Source organism: Alligator mississippiensis, chromosome 3, assembly GCF_030867095.1.
Source record: "Alligator mississippiensis isolate rAllMis1 chromosome 3, rAllMis1, whole genome shotgun sequence".
Taxonomy (NCBI): Eukaryota; Metazoa; Chordata; order Crocodylia; family Alligatoridae; genus Alligator; species Alligator mississippiensis.
Window position 1 is genome coordinate 60,727,518 of NC_081826.1, and position 18,832 is coordinate 60,746,349.

Genomic DNA, 18,832 nt, shown 5'->3' on the forward strand with positions numbered 1-18,832 from the left:
CAATCATTGTGGTGGAAACCTGCAGTCGGCTGTTTTATGTGGGGCATTGTGGGAGTGACACACCAAAATATAGTCTCCTGTGTGGATCTGTGCTCCTTGCTTGTTGTCTGTGATAAGTGTTTCTGTAGTTGCCATCCCCATTATGATAGTGCCCTGTGCTTGTCTATACTGTCTACTATTGGTGAGTACCAAAACTGTCTTGTAAAAGTGGTAGAAATGGGTCTGGGTGTTAGTACAGTCAAGGTCTTGAAACAAATCCCTATTTTTTTATATTGTAAACTGGGTTCCGTTTATGCAAATTCGAGTTATGTGCCATTTTCTAGGAAAGCATGTACAGCATAAAGCAAGGGAAACCTGTACTTAGTGCCTTTTTCACTTCAGTCTTCACAAGCAAGATCAGCTCCCAGGCTACTGCACCTGGCAGCACAGTATGGGGAGGATGTTAGCAGCTAACAGTGGCAAAAAACATGTTGGGGACTATTTAGAAAAGCTGGATATATACAAGTCTGTGGGGCCAGATGGGGTGAACCCAAGGGTGCTGATGGAGTTGGCTGATGTAATTGCAGAGCTGCTGACCTTATCTTTGAAAATTTGTGGTGACTGCAAAAGGGCAAATATAGTGCCCATATTTAAGAAAGGGAAAAAGGAGGATCCAGGGAACTACAGACCAGTTAGCCTCACCTCAGTCCCTGGAAAAATCATGCAGCAGGTCCTCAAGGAATTCATTGGAGGAGAAGAAGGTAATTTGGAACAGCCAGCATGGATTCACCAAGGGCAAGTCATGCCTGACCAACCTGATTGCCTTCCTTGATGAGATGACTGGCTCTGTGGATGTAGGGACACCAGTGGATGTGGTGTACCTTAATTTTAGCAAGGCTTTTGATATGGTCTACCGCAACGTATTCACAGGCAAGCTAGGGAAATAAAGGTTGGATGAATAGACTATAAGATGGATAGAAAACTGGCTGGATTCAATGTCTAGTTGGCAGCCCGTATCAAGTGGAGTGCCCCAGGGCTTGGTCCTGGGGTTGGTTTTGTTCAATATCTTCATCAATGACCTGGAAGATGTCATGAAGTGCACCCTCAGCAAGTCTGCAGATGACACCAAGCTGGGGGGAGTAGTAGATATGCTGGAGAGTAGAGTTAGGATTCATAGAGAACTAGGCAAATTGGAGGATTGTACCGAAAGAAATCTCACGAGGTTCAACAAGGACAAGTGCAAAGTCCTGCACTTAGGACAAAACAATCCCATGTGCCAGTGCAGACTGGAGACCCACTGCAGCTCTACAGGAAAGAATGGAATTACAGTGAACAATAAGCTGAATATGATCCAACGGTATACCCTTGTTGCCAAGAAGGCTAACAGCATACTGGGCTGCATCGGTAGGAGTGTTACCAGCAGATCAACAGAAGTGATTATTCCCCTCTATTCAGCACTGGTGAGGACATCGTTTGGATTACTATGTCCAGTTTTGGGACCCCCACTGCAGAAAGGGATGTGAACAAATTGGAGAGAGTCTAGCTGGGGACAATGAAAATGGTGAGGGGGCTGGGGCACATGATTTATGAGGAGAGGCTGAGGGAACTGGGCTTATTTAGTCTGGAAAAGAGAAGACTGAAAGGGGATTAAATAGCAGCCTTCTACTACCTGAAGGTTGATTCCAAAGAGGATGGAGCTAGACTATGTTCAATGGTAACAGATGACAGAACAAGGAGCAGTGGTCTCAAGTTGCAGCAAGGGAAGTTTAGGTTAGATATTAGGAAGCATTTCCTTACTAGGAGGGTAGTAAAATACTGGAACAGGTTACCCAGAGAGGTTGTGGAATCTCCATCCTTGGAGGTTTTTAAGACCTGGCTAGACAAAGTTTTGGATGGGATGACCTAATTCGGGATGGTCCTGTTTCAAGCCAGGGGGTTAGACTAGATGACCTCCTGAGATCCCTTCCAACCCTATTTTTCTTTGATTCTATGGTTCTAAGTATTTCAGTATACTAGATATTGATAGTGGTAATAGTACTACCAAAGAATTTTAGAAAGGCATTTCTAAAGGTAACATTCTGAACTCATTAGGGTACACTAATCAGGTAGGATCTTTCTTTGCAAATAAATGTAGTATGACACCTTAATTCTTATCTTGAATTCACCAAAGGATAATAATAGAAATGTTTCAGTGTCTTGTAAAATTATCATGGGGATATGATTGTTTTTTAAATACATGAAATAGAGAGGGTTAAACACCAGACGGCTTTTGAAGCTAAAGGATAATGTTAGAACAAAAACAAATGGGTATAAATTGGGCATGGATAAATGGAGAACTTTCTATTAAACATCAAAGGAATAAAGGTTCTAAGACTCAGGAAAGGTAGGGGGCAAAAAAACTAACAGATTTTAAAATGGAGTTTGATGAAGCTGATAAGTTTATAAATGGAATTTATCTGATGTGGTTGTCTGTGATTGGATTGGACTCGATGACACAGGTGGTCCCTTCTATTTTTACGTCCTTGCAGTCCTGAAAGAAGGAAAGGTCAATGAAGGGAGAATCCTGAGAGATTTCCTTGGATTCTTACACTGGCTCTTTACACATGAACACAATTTTCTGCCGTCAAATGATGGCTATGGTAGCTGTGATCGGGTACCCAGAGTATGATTGGGTACCCAGGGTATGATCATACTTACACACTTACATATATGCTTAATTTAATCTATTGTGAGTTGTTCCATTTAGGATTAGCCCCGATTTTGGGACTGCTCTTGGTATAGTTAAGATTGTGTAAAAGTGTATGCAGGATACATTTTGTTGCCAGGAATAACAACCCCACAAACCACAGTGGTAAAAATGTAGTGTCTGTTTCAGTTACTTGTGTGAACACCTTATTATGTATTACTTTTTAAAAAAGGAGTTTCTACTTGAAAATATTGTGGCTCAATTTCCACTTATAATGAAGGTCTTTTCATCACTCTGCTTGCTCCTTCAAGGTCTCTACACTGCCAGTGGTGGGGAGTGGCTATAGTGTTAATGCAAATTAAGCATTTAGGCTGGGGATGGACATTACATATAACCCAGTTTAAGTGATCAGAAACTGGTTAAACCTGGAAGAGAACAGATGTTCAGTGCACATAAACCAGTTTGAAAATGGCTGAAACCGCTTTGAGATAAACCTGGTTGAATGCAGTATTAGTCTGAACTGATTTGGGTCAAAACAGTTTGTGCAGTGTCTGTCCCAGACCCCTTCCAGATTTAAGTTAAACCAAAGTCCCCTGGCATCCCAGCATGCTCTCAGCGCTGTGTGCTCTGCTCCACAGCAGATCTGGCCCCACCCCGCGGCTCCCTGGCTGGATCTCCAGCAGAGACTGCAGGCTTCTGCCTGGGTTTCCCCCTGTCCCCCCCCCCCCCCCACACTACTCCCTGCTCAAGCAGGGATTCCCCCCTCCCCTCTACCTTACACAGACACCTCTCAGCATTAGCTAGCGTACCACATGCTGACTACAGTCTGCACTCTGGGAGACAGGACAAAACAGACAGGACAGTGTCAGCTTAGGGCTTTTTAGAGCTAATCAACAGGTAGCTGGTAATGTCCCTCTATTCCTTCCTTGGAAAAAAATTGTTTAAGAACAGCTTGAACTAATGAAAGAGGCTTTTGTTTTGCTGGTGGGCTGATAACACTGTGGTTTTATCAGCCCCCCCTGCTGGTTTGCAGCCCTGTCAGGTTTGCAAACAGGGAAATAGAGATTGAAAAGCTCTGTATCATCAACAGATGCATGCACTGCACTCCTCCCCTTTGCCTTAGAGTGCTAGCCTGGGGCTGGGGTCTGGCAACACTCTCGCTCCTTAAGCAGCGAGCAGGGAAAAACACATGACGGTGCAGGTCAAGTTGGGGTTTTAAACTCCTTCCTAATCGGAGCATCCTGCCAGGGCCTGGCCACACACACTCTCAGCTCAGCAGTGTGAATGGGAAGGGCGGGCTACTCTAGCACTCTCCGGCTTCCAGCCTGAGCCACTGCAGGCATGTGCCTGCATTTCTTCAGTCTAGAGGGGATGTCTTGACGGTTATAAACTGGTTTAGCCTAATCAGTTTAGACTAACCTGCAAAGATTGAATCAGTTCAAGCTCAGGCTTTTTGAATGTCTGTCCCTGGCCTTAGAGCCAGTTGCTTCAGGCCAGTATTGAAATAATACCTTCCAGAGCATTTCTGATGCTCCTTTGCTTGACATTCTGAAAAGGAAACTAAAAGGGAATATTCAGCTGAGGGTATTGACAAACATATATGTTAGCCTCTTCAAAATGGGAGGAGGAGCTACTGGTCAGGAGCACACAGTTGCTGTTCCACTTATCCTGTTATGGCTGTATGAGACTGTAGCAATAAAAGTTAGTACATTGCCTTCCTTGACACTGAATGAAGCTGGATTGAAGTTAGAGCAGTTAGCTACACTTGTATACCTACATGTCATAGACTTAACTACATCCTAATAACTTGTATCCATTTCCTTTGATATCAATACACTTGTGGTGTCTGTCTGTACCCTTATTTGACATGCACCTGAATTAATGCCATTTGATAATCTGATTCTTTACATTAATGTTGCGTGGGTCCTTTTTGGTATCCAGTTCATATGATAGTTTGAAAAGAATACTTGAAGACTACTTTAGAGTTGAGACAGTATAACAGGATTTTTGAATGGCTTTGAGATTTTTAGTTTTCAAATGAACTTTTTGATTTGTTGGGCACACAGTTCAGACACAATACTTCATGGACTTGTTGAAAGTCCAAATATTTATTGGTTTACCATTTAACAAATGATGCAGGGGATCTATCAAAAATTGGATATGAGAATACCTCTGGTCACCTAATAGCAGAGGCAAATAATATATGTAAGAGAAGGTATGGGAACTTATGAAGTAAGAAGAGAAGAGATGTTTTGAGATAAAATTTTAAAATGGGATGGAGAGCTGATAAAATAGAGCAAGGCTGTTCTGGCAGGAACTGTAAAGTAGTAGGTCTTTTAAAGTTTGTGTTTCAAGTGTAAAGTTTGAAAATAAATAAAATCAGAAAAATGGGAATCTATGGTACAAAACATGTGAGAGGATGTCAAAGACACCCAAGGGGAAAATATAAAATGAATTATTTTTTTCCTTTGTTTGTGATGATACTCTAGAATGGTGATGTCAAACTCATTTGGGCCAGTGGGCCAGATGAGACACATGAGGCTTATCCAGTGCAGGTGCCACATGCAGTGCATACCCTGGATGAGCCCTGTGTGTTGCTTGCAGCACTCATCAGCTCCAGCTCCACACACTGCATGCAATATGTGCTGGCCCTGGACATACACATGGTTTATGGGGTGGGCCTGGGGCATGTGTGTACACAACCTATGGGCCAGTCTGGGGCCTGTGCTGCATGTGGCACCTGCAGTGGGCTGGCTTTGTGTGCTGGATCTGACTCACAGGGCCTGAACCAGATTGGCCTCAAATCCAGCTTTCAGGGCTTCTCCAGTGTAGACGCTGCATAAAGTACACTTCTTTGACTGCACCCCATGTGCAGCATGCGTTGAATCCAGGCCCCATGGCACTCAGTGCATGGGCTTGGTTTTGGGTGCATGCTGTGTGTGAGGCCCATACCAGACGAGCCATGTGCAGTGTATCTGGAGTATGCAGCTGGGCCCAGTCCAGACCAGCCTCAGACCTAGTATGCACAGCTGGTCTGGTGCAGATGCCACATAAAATGTGTGCCGCAGACTAGCCCAGTGCATGCACTGGCTCCAGCTCCTGTACTGTAGTAGCCCTCACCAGACAGACCCTGGACACCGTATACAGCACGTGGGGGTATGCTGGCACATGCTGCATGCAGTGTGTGCTGGTCCAAGACCCACAGACAGCCCTGTGGGCTAGATGATGGGTCTCTATAGGCTGTACTTTTGACATCCCTGTTTTAGAAGATTTTATAGGGCTGTTAAGGAAATTTTATTTTCACTAAATTACATTAATAAAACTGTCACATCCTTAAGGCACTGCCACCTTCTAAGAGAGGAAGATTATTTGGTGTAGCTGTTCAAAACCTTACTTTTAGTTCTTTGTGCATTGTAGCTCATTTCTCAAGTGGCATATTTCTTTGAGGAAAACTCAGGAAGATAAAATAGAATAGATATTTCTGTTATGTATGGAGTATATACACCTCTATAGTCTTACAAAATCCCACTGATTGTAATGGCATCACATGGACGTAAGCAGATATTGGCCATGTTTGAATTCAAAATCAGGGTCCTTAATTTTATCTGATATATGTATTTTTATTCTATTTCCTCATAATGAATATTATAGTTAATAGAACCTGCATCACAACTTTATCTCAACTACAAAAGATAATGTTGATGTATTGTGAAAGGTGAAGAAGTCAGAAGTTATGGTCTGTACTGCAGCACTTGTTCAGCCATATTATAATATTTTCTAATGTTTAATTGGTTCTCAGCCCTTTGGGCTAAGATCATGTACAATATAAATTTTAACTGATGTAATAATACAGTCTATAGTAAGAGATATACAGTCTATGCAAAATGCTCAAGGTAATTTTACAGTAACATAACTTCTTAAGTAAGTAGGTTCCTAAGTAACTTATCATAACTTCTGGAATTTCTTGATTTTGCATATTTGAGTGTCTATCCTTCATTTCATATGAACACTAATTATTTTTCTTCTTCTTTTTTTTTCTTTTCTTTTTTTGTCTTGGTTAAGGACAAGATTTTAATATTTAGCCAAAAGTTAAACACTCAACTCTGTATGTAATAATACATTTTAGAAAGTGTTTAGTATGTTCTAGCTCCCATTTCTATGTAATATTTGTTTCTTAAGTGACGTTGAATTAGAATGTTGTTACTTGGCAAATGAACTATATACAGCATTAGATTATGTGTGTATAAGTGTTGCTCTTTGTGGAATTTGAAAGGTAATTTGTAATCCTACTACATCTTTTGCAGTATCCGTGCAGAAATATGCACAATATTACCTGGATATTTCAAAACATGTATCTTCAAATAACGTGGCTCAATATAAAGCTGCTCTAGTTCCATCTCAGCAGTCTTGTTAACTTGGGTTTTTGTATGCTGTATTTTCCCATTCTTGCATATGTTATGCAGCTGCCTAAAACTTCAAATGTGTGCTACCTACCTACAGCTTACCTGTTGGACTTTTTATTTTGGATAATAATCTTGGACTTTTTGTCCTCTTTGTCTTTTTGGCATTTTCAGTTTGACTAAAAATGTAAGAAATAATAAAGAAAGGAAGAAAAGAGACAAAAAATGTTGGGCCCAGACATCATTGTTTTCACATTTTTACAGATTCTACTTTGGTTTATAAACAAAATTGATATTGGCTGTGCATAATGCTGCTGCTCTTCAGCAGTGGACCTTTTCAGTCATGAACTCCTAACTTCTAACACCCTGAACTTGATTTACCTTACCTCTGTGTAGCTACAGTTTTATGCCATTGATAGTTTCACAAGCATATAAACTTGGTAACATAGCAATGAATCAGGCCCTATCAGCATAGCAGGAGGAGTAATACTTCATCTCAGAAGATTCCTTTGAGACCACTAAGCTGTATAAAAGGAAGCTGTCAGTCTTCCCCGCTTTCTCCATTTTCCCCCACAATTGAACACATTGAAAACTTCAACACATGTATTGTATGGATGTGGCAACAATCCTTCTGATATCCTAGTGGCTTACTGTGAAAGCTTAGACCAAGTTGCATATACTTTAATGTACGGGAGAAAAAAAGAAAAACTAAACTCTGGTGCACATTTAGGAAACGTTTTCTTAGCCAACAGGGAAAAGGCATCATATACTATAAGGAAGGATGGTACTGTGCCTCTTATGGACAGAATAATGTACTGTGCCTTTCCAAACTTTTGCTTGCTTGGACATCTCCATATTTTCACTTGATAGACACAAATCACTGAAGTGGTATTCTGCCAGAGTTGCATACCTTGCAACTGCACCTTCTATTCTAAGCTTGGCTAAGGAACTCTTCTCTACAGCCTTGCTTTTAGTGTCTCTCCTCAAGTTTCTGGGAGAGTTCACTATGGAGTAGGTCAGCCTGTCTCTGGGATAGGTCGGAGAGTTCTCTCTGCAGTCAGAATCTATGGCAGGCTATAAAGATATCTGCTAGATGGACCCTATGCTGTCATTTCCTCATGCATTTCTGTGCATAGCAAACTGTCAGTCTTTCATAATACTTTCTTAAGTACCAGAAAGTTTCAAGTATGCAATTATTTGCTGGCATTTTGATAATATTGGCTGATTGGGCTATGGAGGGTTTTTAATTTCCTATATCTGTCAAATTTCTGGCAAACTGCAGCATGAAATTATCAGGTTTGCAATTCTCCCTGCTGAAGGCACAGTAAAGTTTATTTGTGAATTAGAGTTAGGAACGTGTATGCAGATCAGGAGCTTTGGACTCTCATTTTCTTATCCTGCTTTCGTATATGCAGGAAGCATAACAGCTGATATGGGATGTGCTGCGGAAAATTATGGAACAGTTTGCGTCAAAATATTTGAGTTCCTCAGTCATCAATTAGTGTTTCATTTCCTGCTTTGACAAAGTAGCTCCTGTGTGTTCTCTACATTACTGTTTCTTTCTATGTTTTATAAACTTAAAAAAATTCAGCTCTAAAAAGTATTAGAGTAAAATATTGCTAATAATTCACACAAAGTGAAACTACATTTTTAGCAATTTTTCCCCATTAATATGACATCAAGATAAACTTCAGGCAGTAGATGCGAACCAGGTTTTTATGTTCACAATGACCAGACATTTTTGTCCAATTGAAAAATGAATATTTCTCTGAAAAAGATTCTGCCTGGAAGAAATGATACCATGCATTTCTAGACTATGGAAGGCTTTTTAAATTATTAGGGATGCTAGGTCTAGACTATGGAAGGCTTTTAAATTGCTAGGGATGCCAGGTTTTCAGTGACCCAAACATTTGCAAAGAAAGCTTTGCCATTTCACACAACAGAAACATAACATTAAAGTGGAAGTGCTTAGAGGTAGTAAAATTCCTGTAAGTTCGCGTCTACAGGTTGGAACTCCCAAGCTAGATTCCTCCTTTTTATTTTTATTTTCCTTCACCCCATTTTTCTGTCAGAGAACAATCCATCCTCCAGCATCGTTTCTATGAATGTAACAATATGAAAATTAGTCTGGGAAGAATCTCAGAATGGTGGGAGGGACAGACTGACACTCCTTTATAGTTTATGGAGTGATGCATGTATATTGTGCAGAGAGCTTGTATGGTCCGGTAGCTGAGACTCTGAAGACATGGATTTTGTTTCTACCTGTTACTTTATTGGGCAAGTCAGTTTGGACCAAAACTAATTTTTTTTCACACATCTAAATTATGGGTACCTTTCCTCAGCAGGGAAAAGGTAGACATCTAGAATTCCTATAGAGTCCATGGAAAAAGTTAATTACCTCCCAAGAAGAATCCAGTAAGTCTAGATGCTGAGGAAGGAGGTTCCTAGAGCTAGTCAATAAGAAACAATGGATATGAGGCTGTGCAGTGGCAATACATAGGAGGTGCATGGGGGTGCACATTTCCCCCCTGAGAGTGCCGGCTAGAGAGCAGGGGCACCAGGAGAAGCAATCCCCATGGTCCCTCCACGGCTGATTGTGCCCACCAGGAAATGTCAGCTTCTGCGGGGGGCAAGTGCCCCCCCGACTCAGGAGGCACCAATTGCCCATGAGGCTGTGTTTGACTCTTCCTATCACTATGAGGTCAAGTATCTGACTCAGAGCTACGCTTTAGATGGCTCTGTCATTGTGCTTCAGAAGATGCAGTGGGGAGGTACCTAGCTTAGCCTTGATACCTTTTGCCTAGTAGCGCTAACCAGGCAAATCTGGGTTCTAGGTCTTCCTCCACTTGAGGATACTTAAACTTACATTTCTCAATTCCCAGAAGAAGACCCCAGTTACCAGGTTATAATGTAGACTAGGCAAAGCTGAGCCACAAAGCAGTCAAGAGTGCAAGATTCATTGAGGCAGGTAGAGAGCAAAGAAGTGAGAATACAGCTTTGTACGCCAGTTTTCCCTCTGCGGGGGTGGGGGGACGCAATTTTGTAGGGAATTTTCCCCAGTGGCGTACCATGGGTCTCCGGAGCCCGGGGGCTGATGCTTGCATTTACGCCTCCCCTTCCCCCACTGCGGCAAATCGCTGTGCGGGGTGAGGGATGGTCCCCTGGCAGACGATCACTGAGCGGGGAAGGGTCCCCCAGTGTCCAATCACCGAGCCTGGAAGTATCGGCAGCAAAACCGTAAGTGCTGGCGGAGGACCGAGTACTCCCTAGGGGGCCCCCCACCATCAGTACACCACTGATTTTTCCTGAGAAGTAGGAAGAATTCTAAGTTCTGGTCCCTGCTACCAGGTTTATTTCTGTGGGTTGTTTTTGTTTTGTTTGTTTTGTTTTTTTCATAGAATCATAGAAGTAGGGTTGGAAGGGACCTTGTAGATCTTCAAGTCTGATCCCCTGCCTGGACAGGAGGAAAACTGGGCTCAAGTGACCCCAGCCAGGTAGGCATCGAGCCGCTTCTTAAAGACCCCCAGGGTAGGAGCCAGCACCACTTCCCTTGGAAGTAGGTTCCAGATCCTAGCCGCCCTAACTGTGAAGTAGTACCTACGGATGTCTAATCTAAACCTACTCTCCAACAACTTGTGGCCGTTATTCCTTGTTATCTCGGGGGGCACTAGGGGAAACAAGGTCTCCCCCAAACCCTTCTGGTCCCCCTTAGTGAGTTTATAGACGGTCACAAGGTCCCCCCTCAGCCTTCTCTTGTGAAGGCTGAACAGGTTCAGGTCCTGTAGCCTCTCATTGTAAGGTCTGCCCTGCTGTCCCCAGATCATGCGGGTGGCCCTCCTCTGGACCATCTCAATGTTGTCCACATCCCTCTTGAAGTGGGGTGCCCAGAACTGGACACAGTACTCCAGCTGTGGCCTGACCAGTGTCACGTAGAGGGGGAGGATCACCTCCTTGGCCCTACTTGAGATGCACCTGTGGATGCACGATAGGGTCCAGTTAGCCCTGCTGACCGTGACCTCGTATTGTCGGCCCATGTTCATCTTGGAGTCAATGATGACTCCAAGATCCCTTTCTGCCTCTGTGCTCTCAAGAAGGGAGTTTTCCATCTTATAAGTGTGCTACTGGTTACTGCTGCCCAAGTGCAGCACCCTGCACTTGTCCGTATTGAAACGCATCCTGTTTTTGTTAGCCCACCCTTGCAACCTATCCAGGTCTTTCTGCAGTCTTTCGTTCTCTACTAGTGTGCCCACCTCACCCCAAATTTTGGTATCATCAGCAAATTTGAACAGGTTGCTTTTCACCCCGTCGTCCAAATCACTGATAAAGAAATTGAACAGTGCAGGCCCAAGGACCGAGCCCTGGAGGACTCTGCTGCCCACTTCCCCCCAGGTCGAATATGACCCATCCACCACCACCCTCTGAGTACGACCCTTCAGCCAATTAGCAATCCATCTGACTGTGTGGGCATCGATGCCACAGTCGCCTAGTTTTTTAATGAGGATGGGGTGGGAGACAGTGTCAAAGGCCTTGCTGAAGTCCAGAAAGACTACATCCACGGTGACACCTGCATCCAATGCTTTTGTGACCTGATCGTAAAAGGCAATCAGGTTGGTCTGACATGACCTGCCCCTAATGAAACCGTTCTGGTTGCCCCTGAGCATCATCCCCGATGCCGACCCATCACAGATGTGCTCCTTGATGATCTCCTCAAAGAGTTTCCCCAGGATTGAGGTAAGACTGACAGGCCTATAGTTGCCCGGGTCCTCCCTTTCTTAAAGATGGGGACCACATTGGCTATCTTCCAATCATCTGGCACCTGGCCCGAGCACCATGAGTGCTCATAAAGCCGTGCCAAGGGCCCAGCAATAACCCCTGTTAGCTCCCTCAACACCCTGGGGTGGAGAGCATCTGGACCTGCCTCTCCCACCAATCTCCTCAACTCCTTGAACTTGGCCCTCTTGAGGTCTAGGGCTACAGCCTTGCTGCAGGCCCTTGACACCCTGCGCTGGATGATGAATTCCAGCAAGCGATGATCACTATCACCCAGGTAGTCAAGGACCTGGAGCCCCCTTACCAGATCATTGCCTATGACCAGGACCAGGTCCGTCTTGAAACCCGGTCCAACAGGACATTTCCTCTGGTGGGACTGTGCACCTCGGTTAAGTGGAGGTCCTGTATCTTGGCCAGGAACCTCCTGGAACAGTCCGGCCTGGCTGACGCTCCTCCCAGCAGATATCCAGGTAATTTAGATCACCCATGACAACTACATCCCTTGCCTTAAGTGCCTCTGCAAGCTGGCCCGAAAATTCCCGGTCCAGCTCCTCCCCTTGGTTGGGGGGTCTGTAGTAGACCCCTACCATTAAATCCCTCTCCCCAGAACAGTTGTTCTGTTTTCTTTTGTTTTTTTTAAATCAATGGCTGTCTAAAGTGTAAATGTAAACAGCTTAGAGATCATGGAGGAGGGTGCCAGGTTTTGTAGTCTTTCAGAGGAGGGAGTTCTAGATTTTTGTATCTTCCAAATCCAGGGCCCTAACAATTTTGCCACTCTTGGAGTGGGGCCCATCTTGGATGACTTGTAAGATAGATTCCTAAATTCTGGCCCTACTCTTTCATTTTCCTCACTCTGAGCTCTTCAGATAGGGTTATATTTTGCTATAAAATTAAACATAAGAGCCCTCGTGTTAGTTTTACACTGAACTATAGCTCTACTATTGTTTTGCTATAGGACAAAGAGAATACAAGTAGCTAGGGCTTCCAATAACCTGTAAAGTATGTATCATTAGGGTTTAGCTATGGTAGCAATCCCAAAACCCAATCAAAGAAAAAAAAATGAAAATTTTGTTCAATTCCGAACGAACATTCTTATTTAATGAGGAGATGCTACTTTTTTGAAAATGGCCTGTCTAAATATTTTCTAACCCATTCATTGCTTTAGGTTAGGTCTGGTGACTTTTTCATATATTGTAAGCTCACTAGAAGTTATAAAATTCTGCATGGGCTGAATGTGGATCTACTTGAAATGGGTATTCCAGGGAAAAAAATCCTGCATGGGAGTGAAAAGAGAGTAGCTAAGAATATTAGAAATATTGAAGGGTTTGGGGATAGGTTACTTACCAAGATCAAGTGCCGTAAATGAGAAGCTTGCAGTTTTTATGGACAAAAATCAGTTTGTCAATCTAGTTATTGTCCTTTGAATAAATTATATTAACATTATGCGTATATACACAACTGCTCCTACTTTTCCTGGCATGAAGAAACACAGAAGGTCTCAGAGAGAGAGGCACATGTAGAAATCAGAAGAGGAACACTCCTCTTGTGTTCTGTCATGCTCAGTTTACAAGCTCCATATGGCTTTCTGCCAATGCTAATTCTAAATCCTAGGCAAAATCAGTAAGAATCAAGGCTGTAGATATGCAGCAGTTGCTTAGTGAGAGGTATACTGTTAACAGCAAATATGTAAAAGTGGAACTTTATAGTCTCACTCTGTAGCTTGTTTAGTCTTAATAAATTCTTATACAAAGCTCTGACTTTATATTTTAATCTTTTTAGTACACATGCTAATTTAAGGCCACTTCTCACCCTTACCTCAGTCTGAGCATCTAGGTTATACCTTTGGTGAGGCTGGACTGGAGTAACTGGAAGTCTGTCCCTTTTGTCTCTTAACTGCGAGCTTAATTGACTGATTCATGAGGAAGAATGAGTCAGAAAAAGTCCTGTTCCAAAAATGTTGTGTTGTGTCTGCACTACAAACTGGAATAAATAATAATAACTTTGTTGGCAATAAAGTAACTAGTAATGACTTTGTTTCCTCTGTGTATTTATCATTGCAGAATAAGTTGCTATTGTTACATAGTCATTTAGAGAGTAAAATTCCACTTTGAGGAAGAAATTAGAGTTGGTCAGAACAACAGTACTTTTGCCCAATGAAAAATTTAGCTTTTTTCCGGCCAAAATTCTAATACAGAAACAGTTTAGGTTTTTGTTAATTTTAAGGGAGTCAGTTCTCTGAATAATCAAAGATTTCAGCATTTAAAAATGATGTCTGGTTCTGGTTCAAAAAATAGTTTGAATAGAAGATTTTTTTTACCAGCCTATTAAGTCAATTTTCAGTGTTTGCTTCATTCAGATCACTGCTGAAAACGTTGTTCTTCAGCCTAGAAACAACAACTCTCTGCTTATTGAAATACAGCTTCTTATAGACTGTTGAGTGTGGATTAAGAGGAGTCAGAGTTGCATTGTGATTCAACATAATTATTGTCCAGAACAATATCTTCTAGTTTGTTACAGTGGCTTTTATTTCTTGGGAACAGAAATAGATTTTTTAAAATCATTTGAATATATAAAATGAAAAATAGAGGCATACAAAGAATTTAAAATATTTGTTAATAGATTCTGTTTCAATTCTATTTGTGACTAGTGTGTGTGTGTGTGTGTGTGTGTGTGCGCGCGTGCATGTGTGTGCGCATGCATGCATGCACATATGTGTATACGTGTACAAATATTAGGTGTATGTAGAATATATTTTATTTATACTTCTAGTTAAAACAGAACCAATGAGCAGCAGTGAGATTGCTACTACTACAGCAGACGGGTCTTTAGACAATTTCTCAGGATCAGGTAAGGAGTAAATAAAGGCATTTTTCCAGTTATCTTTTTTCATCCCTTTACAATCTAAAGGTAGTCTACAGAAATTCAAAATAAAGGGCTGTGCTAATTTTGCGATTTCTGCCTTCTTTTGGGCCTGATCCTGCATTCCTTGTTCAGACAATTTAAGTTAGTAAGAATATTTCCTGAACAAGGAATGCAAAACCAGCCTTTTTGATATCCATTGGTATCTGCAATGAGAGTTCCCCTTGGGAAATTGACACAAGCTAATTCTTTGTTTCATTTTCTGAGGGCAGTCATCTCTGTATTTTCATACACTTGTGTGTTTTTCAGGTAAAGTGAGACTTTTCCTCATTCATGCTTTTTCATATTTATAATTTATTGACATTTTGGTCTTTTTTTTCTTACTACAACCAAACAAATGTTATGTGCTTAAATGCAGAAAGCTCATAAAAATATTTATTATATTTATGCAATTTAAATGCCACCATCTCCTACAAAGGCTCAGAGGCTTTATATACTGTACAGTAGAAATGAGAGTATACTGCGATTTTCATACAGTACTTGAATTTCCAGGTATTAACTGTCATTTTCAGCTGTTACAAAGATTTTTATGGCACATCAAACAAAACTAAATGAGAAAAAAAAGCACAAGGAAGGTTGTAGATTGCAGGAGAAAAAATGGTGGGCAGTGAGATAGCAAAGGGAAGACAGATTTAGCTTCAAGTCTCTTAAAGTTCTAAGAAATTCTCTCTTTTGTGGGGTTTACTTTCTATCATATGCATTCCTTTCCTACAAAACCTTCCTTCCAGTATGCCAGTCTTCATGTTTTAGAGTAGGATTTACTTTTCCAATATAGCAAAATATAACATTTTGCAATCAGTGAATTTCTGTGTGTCAGTCTTCTCTGATATGACAGTAGTCTCCATTAGTTGGGTGTGGGTCCCAGTATGGAACTATCTGCTTTAAGGGCAAATGAAATATCTAGGATTGTGTGAATTTTAGTACCATCCCAGAAGCTTGAGGCAACAAGATGTGATCAAATGTTCATCTGTGACTCCCTCATCACCAGACTTCCAAGATCATATATAACATATATCCTGGAAGTCTGGTGATGAGGGAGCCACAGATGAACATGTGATCACATCTTGTTGCCTCAAGCTTCTGGGTTGGTACTAAAATTCACACAATCCTAGATTAACACAATCATTGGGAGCAGCTGCAAATTTGTAAAGTTGTTGGGGTGTCCAGTGCATCTTTATGATTGTACTGAATTTCAGGTATTCCCTGTAACATATATATTTGTTTTCCACTAGTGCTAAGGGATCCCTGATATAAAAAGGGTTATCTATGGATTTTGTACCCAGATGTTTGAATTCAAACCTGTTCCAAATTTCCTTGTGGCTAGGGACAGACTTTCAAAAAGCCTGAGCCTGAATTGATTCAATCTTTGCAGGTTAGTCTAACCTGAACAGGCTGAACTCGTTTTTAACTGGACAGACATTCTCTCTGGACTGAGGAAATTCAGGCCTACTGTAGCTCAGGCTACAAGCTGGGGGAAGGGGGTGCTAGAGCAGCCCTCCTTTCCCTTGCACAGTACTGAGCTGATGGGGGGCATGGCCAGGCCCCCGCAGGACCTCTGATTAGAGAGGTCTGACTGCATGGTCCCAGGCTTTTTCTCACTGGCTGCAAGAGGGCAGAAGTGTTGTCAGCCCCCAGCCCCCTGCTAGCCCTCTGAGGTAAGGGGGGTTGTGCAGTGCATGCATCTGTTGATGATACGGAGGTTTTCAATCTCCCTCTTCCTGCTTCTTTGTACTGTCTGCAGCAAACTGGCAGGTGAGCAAGCCAGCAGGGGGCTGATAACAGTGATTATCACCTCATCAGCAAAACAATAGCCTCTCTCCATTATTTCCAACTCTTTTTAAATAGCTTACCAGCTGACCTGTTAATTAGATCCAAATAGCCAATCAGTGTTCTGTCTACCTGTCCTAGTGAAATTGGAGAGAGAGATGCACACAGACACCTCTCAGCATTAGCTAGCATACCACATATCTAGGGGCCTTGGGGCTGGGGTCTGTGCTTCGGGATATTGGGGGTGGGGGGGATTCCTGCTTAAACAGTGAGCAGCAAGACTGGATAAGGCAGGAGGAGGCCAGGCAGACCCTGCTGTATCTGCAGGTCTCTGCCGGAGCTCCAGCCAGGGAGCAGAGGGGAGGGGCCAGCTCTGCTGTGGAGCAGAGAGCCTCACCCAGCCCAGAGAGCATGGTGAGATGCTGGGGCTATCTGGTTTATCCTAAACCAGCAAGGGATCTGGGTCAGACATTGCATAAACAAGCTTGAGCCAAATCAGTTAAGTCTGATACTACATTCAGCCAGGTTTAGCTCAAACTAATTTCAGCCATTTTCAAACTGGTTTATGTGCACTGAACATCTGTTCTGTATATAGGTTGAAACCAGTTTCTGATCACTTAAACCAGTTTATGTATAATGTTTGTCCCTAGCCTGTGTGTTTCTCTTTCTTATTTGTAATTTGGACCCACTTCCAAATGTACAAGTTACAGCTGTGCTTGCAGGGAGGTATAATAGAGCTATGGTAATTACACTGATTGTTACAGATACGTGCTGACTTTAAAGATCCACTTAAAATTGACCAGATAATGTGCCTTAGTTGATATAGGCCACAGGTATCTATGCTGATTTGACCAAAGAGTGCACCCAAAATATTTTTAGAGATCAAAGAATACAGTTTTGAATTGAATAAGGATAGATTTACCATTATCCTCCACCCTATTTGAGGTCTTCAAATGCTGTGAAAGGGATGGATTTCTCTGGCAGAGAATAACTGCCCATTGGTATAAACACAGCAAAGTTGGTTCCTATACCAGACCTTCATCTCTAGCCCTCTTACTCATGAGGCCTGTAAGATGTGAGATGTGGGTTATGTCAGAACAGAGCCCTGCTTTATTGATTGTCTGCTGATGTAAGGCATGTTGATGGGAGTCACAGCAGATACTAGCTATTCAGATGTTGGAACCAGCACCAGATCAGGGAGCTATAATTGGCTTCCTGACAGTCTCTCTTGCAGCAAACAGAGCCCGGATAAGAAAGGACAGTTGAGCCCCTCACATGGACCTTAACAATCCTTGGAAGACTTTAATTCCATTAGCTAATAGACTAAACTGCTGTGTGAAAGATGATACTTTAATTATTGTCACTATTTTTCAGAGGTGATTAAAAGCACAGTATGTAAGAACACACTTAGACTGGAAATTATTTCAAGACTCTTATAATAAGCACATGTAATGTAAATTTATAGAGTTGGGGTATACTTGCATTTCGCTTGAAACAGCTGATGTAAAAATATGAGAAGAGAAATTCTCTTTATGCTATCTTTCTCACTAATGGTCATGCCTATAGAAATAATTATGTACTTGTAGTACTGAAAACAAATGTCTTCACTTCCATCTTACAAAATAAGAATCTGCTTGGTTTGACTATCTTTGGAAATTGTATTGCCCATATCTTGTTTGTTCCCAAGCACTTAACAAAAGGGCATGGTATTTTCTGATGCCAGGAAAGACTTTTTACAGAGATCTCAGCACCTGAAATTGACCTTTTCCCAGCAAGGGATTCAAGATTGACCTTGGGACGTGAAGTAAAAATGGCAATCAAATAGCAATCAGAAAGAAAAATGCTTTTATTGTTGGTACATCTGCAAATAATGATGTGGACATAAGACCCAACCTAAGCAAATATACCTGATCTCCTTTCTCTTTGATGCCCTAAAACGTCAAAAGCTTTTCTTCTAATGGATTTATTTAAAACTCCTGTGTTAGCAGTGATTGTTGTGGACTCACAAATGGGTATCTAGAACCGGTAATGCATGAACTTCTGGAATAAAAATAGGTTAGCTTCTTCATCTCCCACACTTAAGTGTTTCATCCGCTATTTCATCATGGCATCTTTATGAAATACTAAAGGTTTTCATAGCCTACAAGTATAACTAAGTAGATAGTGCAAGAAAAAATCACAAGTAGGTATAATATATCATAAGTATTACCGAACTTTTTTTGAAAAAAGGCACATGCTCTGTAACTGTCCATGTGTTTTCAATAGGAAACATACTTAAAACTCTGTTATAAAATACAGGTCTTTGAATATT

The 18,832-nt window shown here is 41.9% G+C and overlaps 1 protein-coding gene across 11 annotated transcripts in view; it reads left to right on the top strand.

The window, feature by feature from the left end:
- EYA1 (EYA transcriptional coactivator and phosphatase 1) overlaps positions 1-18,832 on the top strand; it is a 274,101-nt gene that overhangs the window by 154,256 nt on the left and 101,013 nt on the right. For 9 of the 11 annotated variants that reach the window (XM_019498677.2, XM_019498678.2, XM_014606895.3 and 6 more), the window contains one exon: positions 14,605-14,682. The exons of the other annotated variants lie outside the window; for them this stretch is intronic. In XM_019498677.2, the coding sequence (XP_019354222.1) occupies positions 14,605-14,682 (78 nt within the window). The remainder of the gene's footprint in view (positions 1-14,604; positions 14,683-18,832) is intronic. 11 annotated transcript variants of the gene reach the window in all.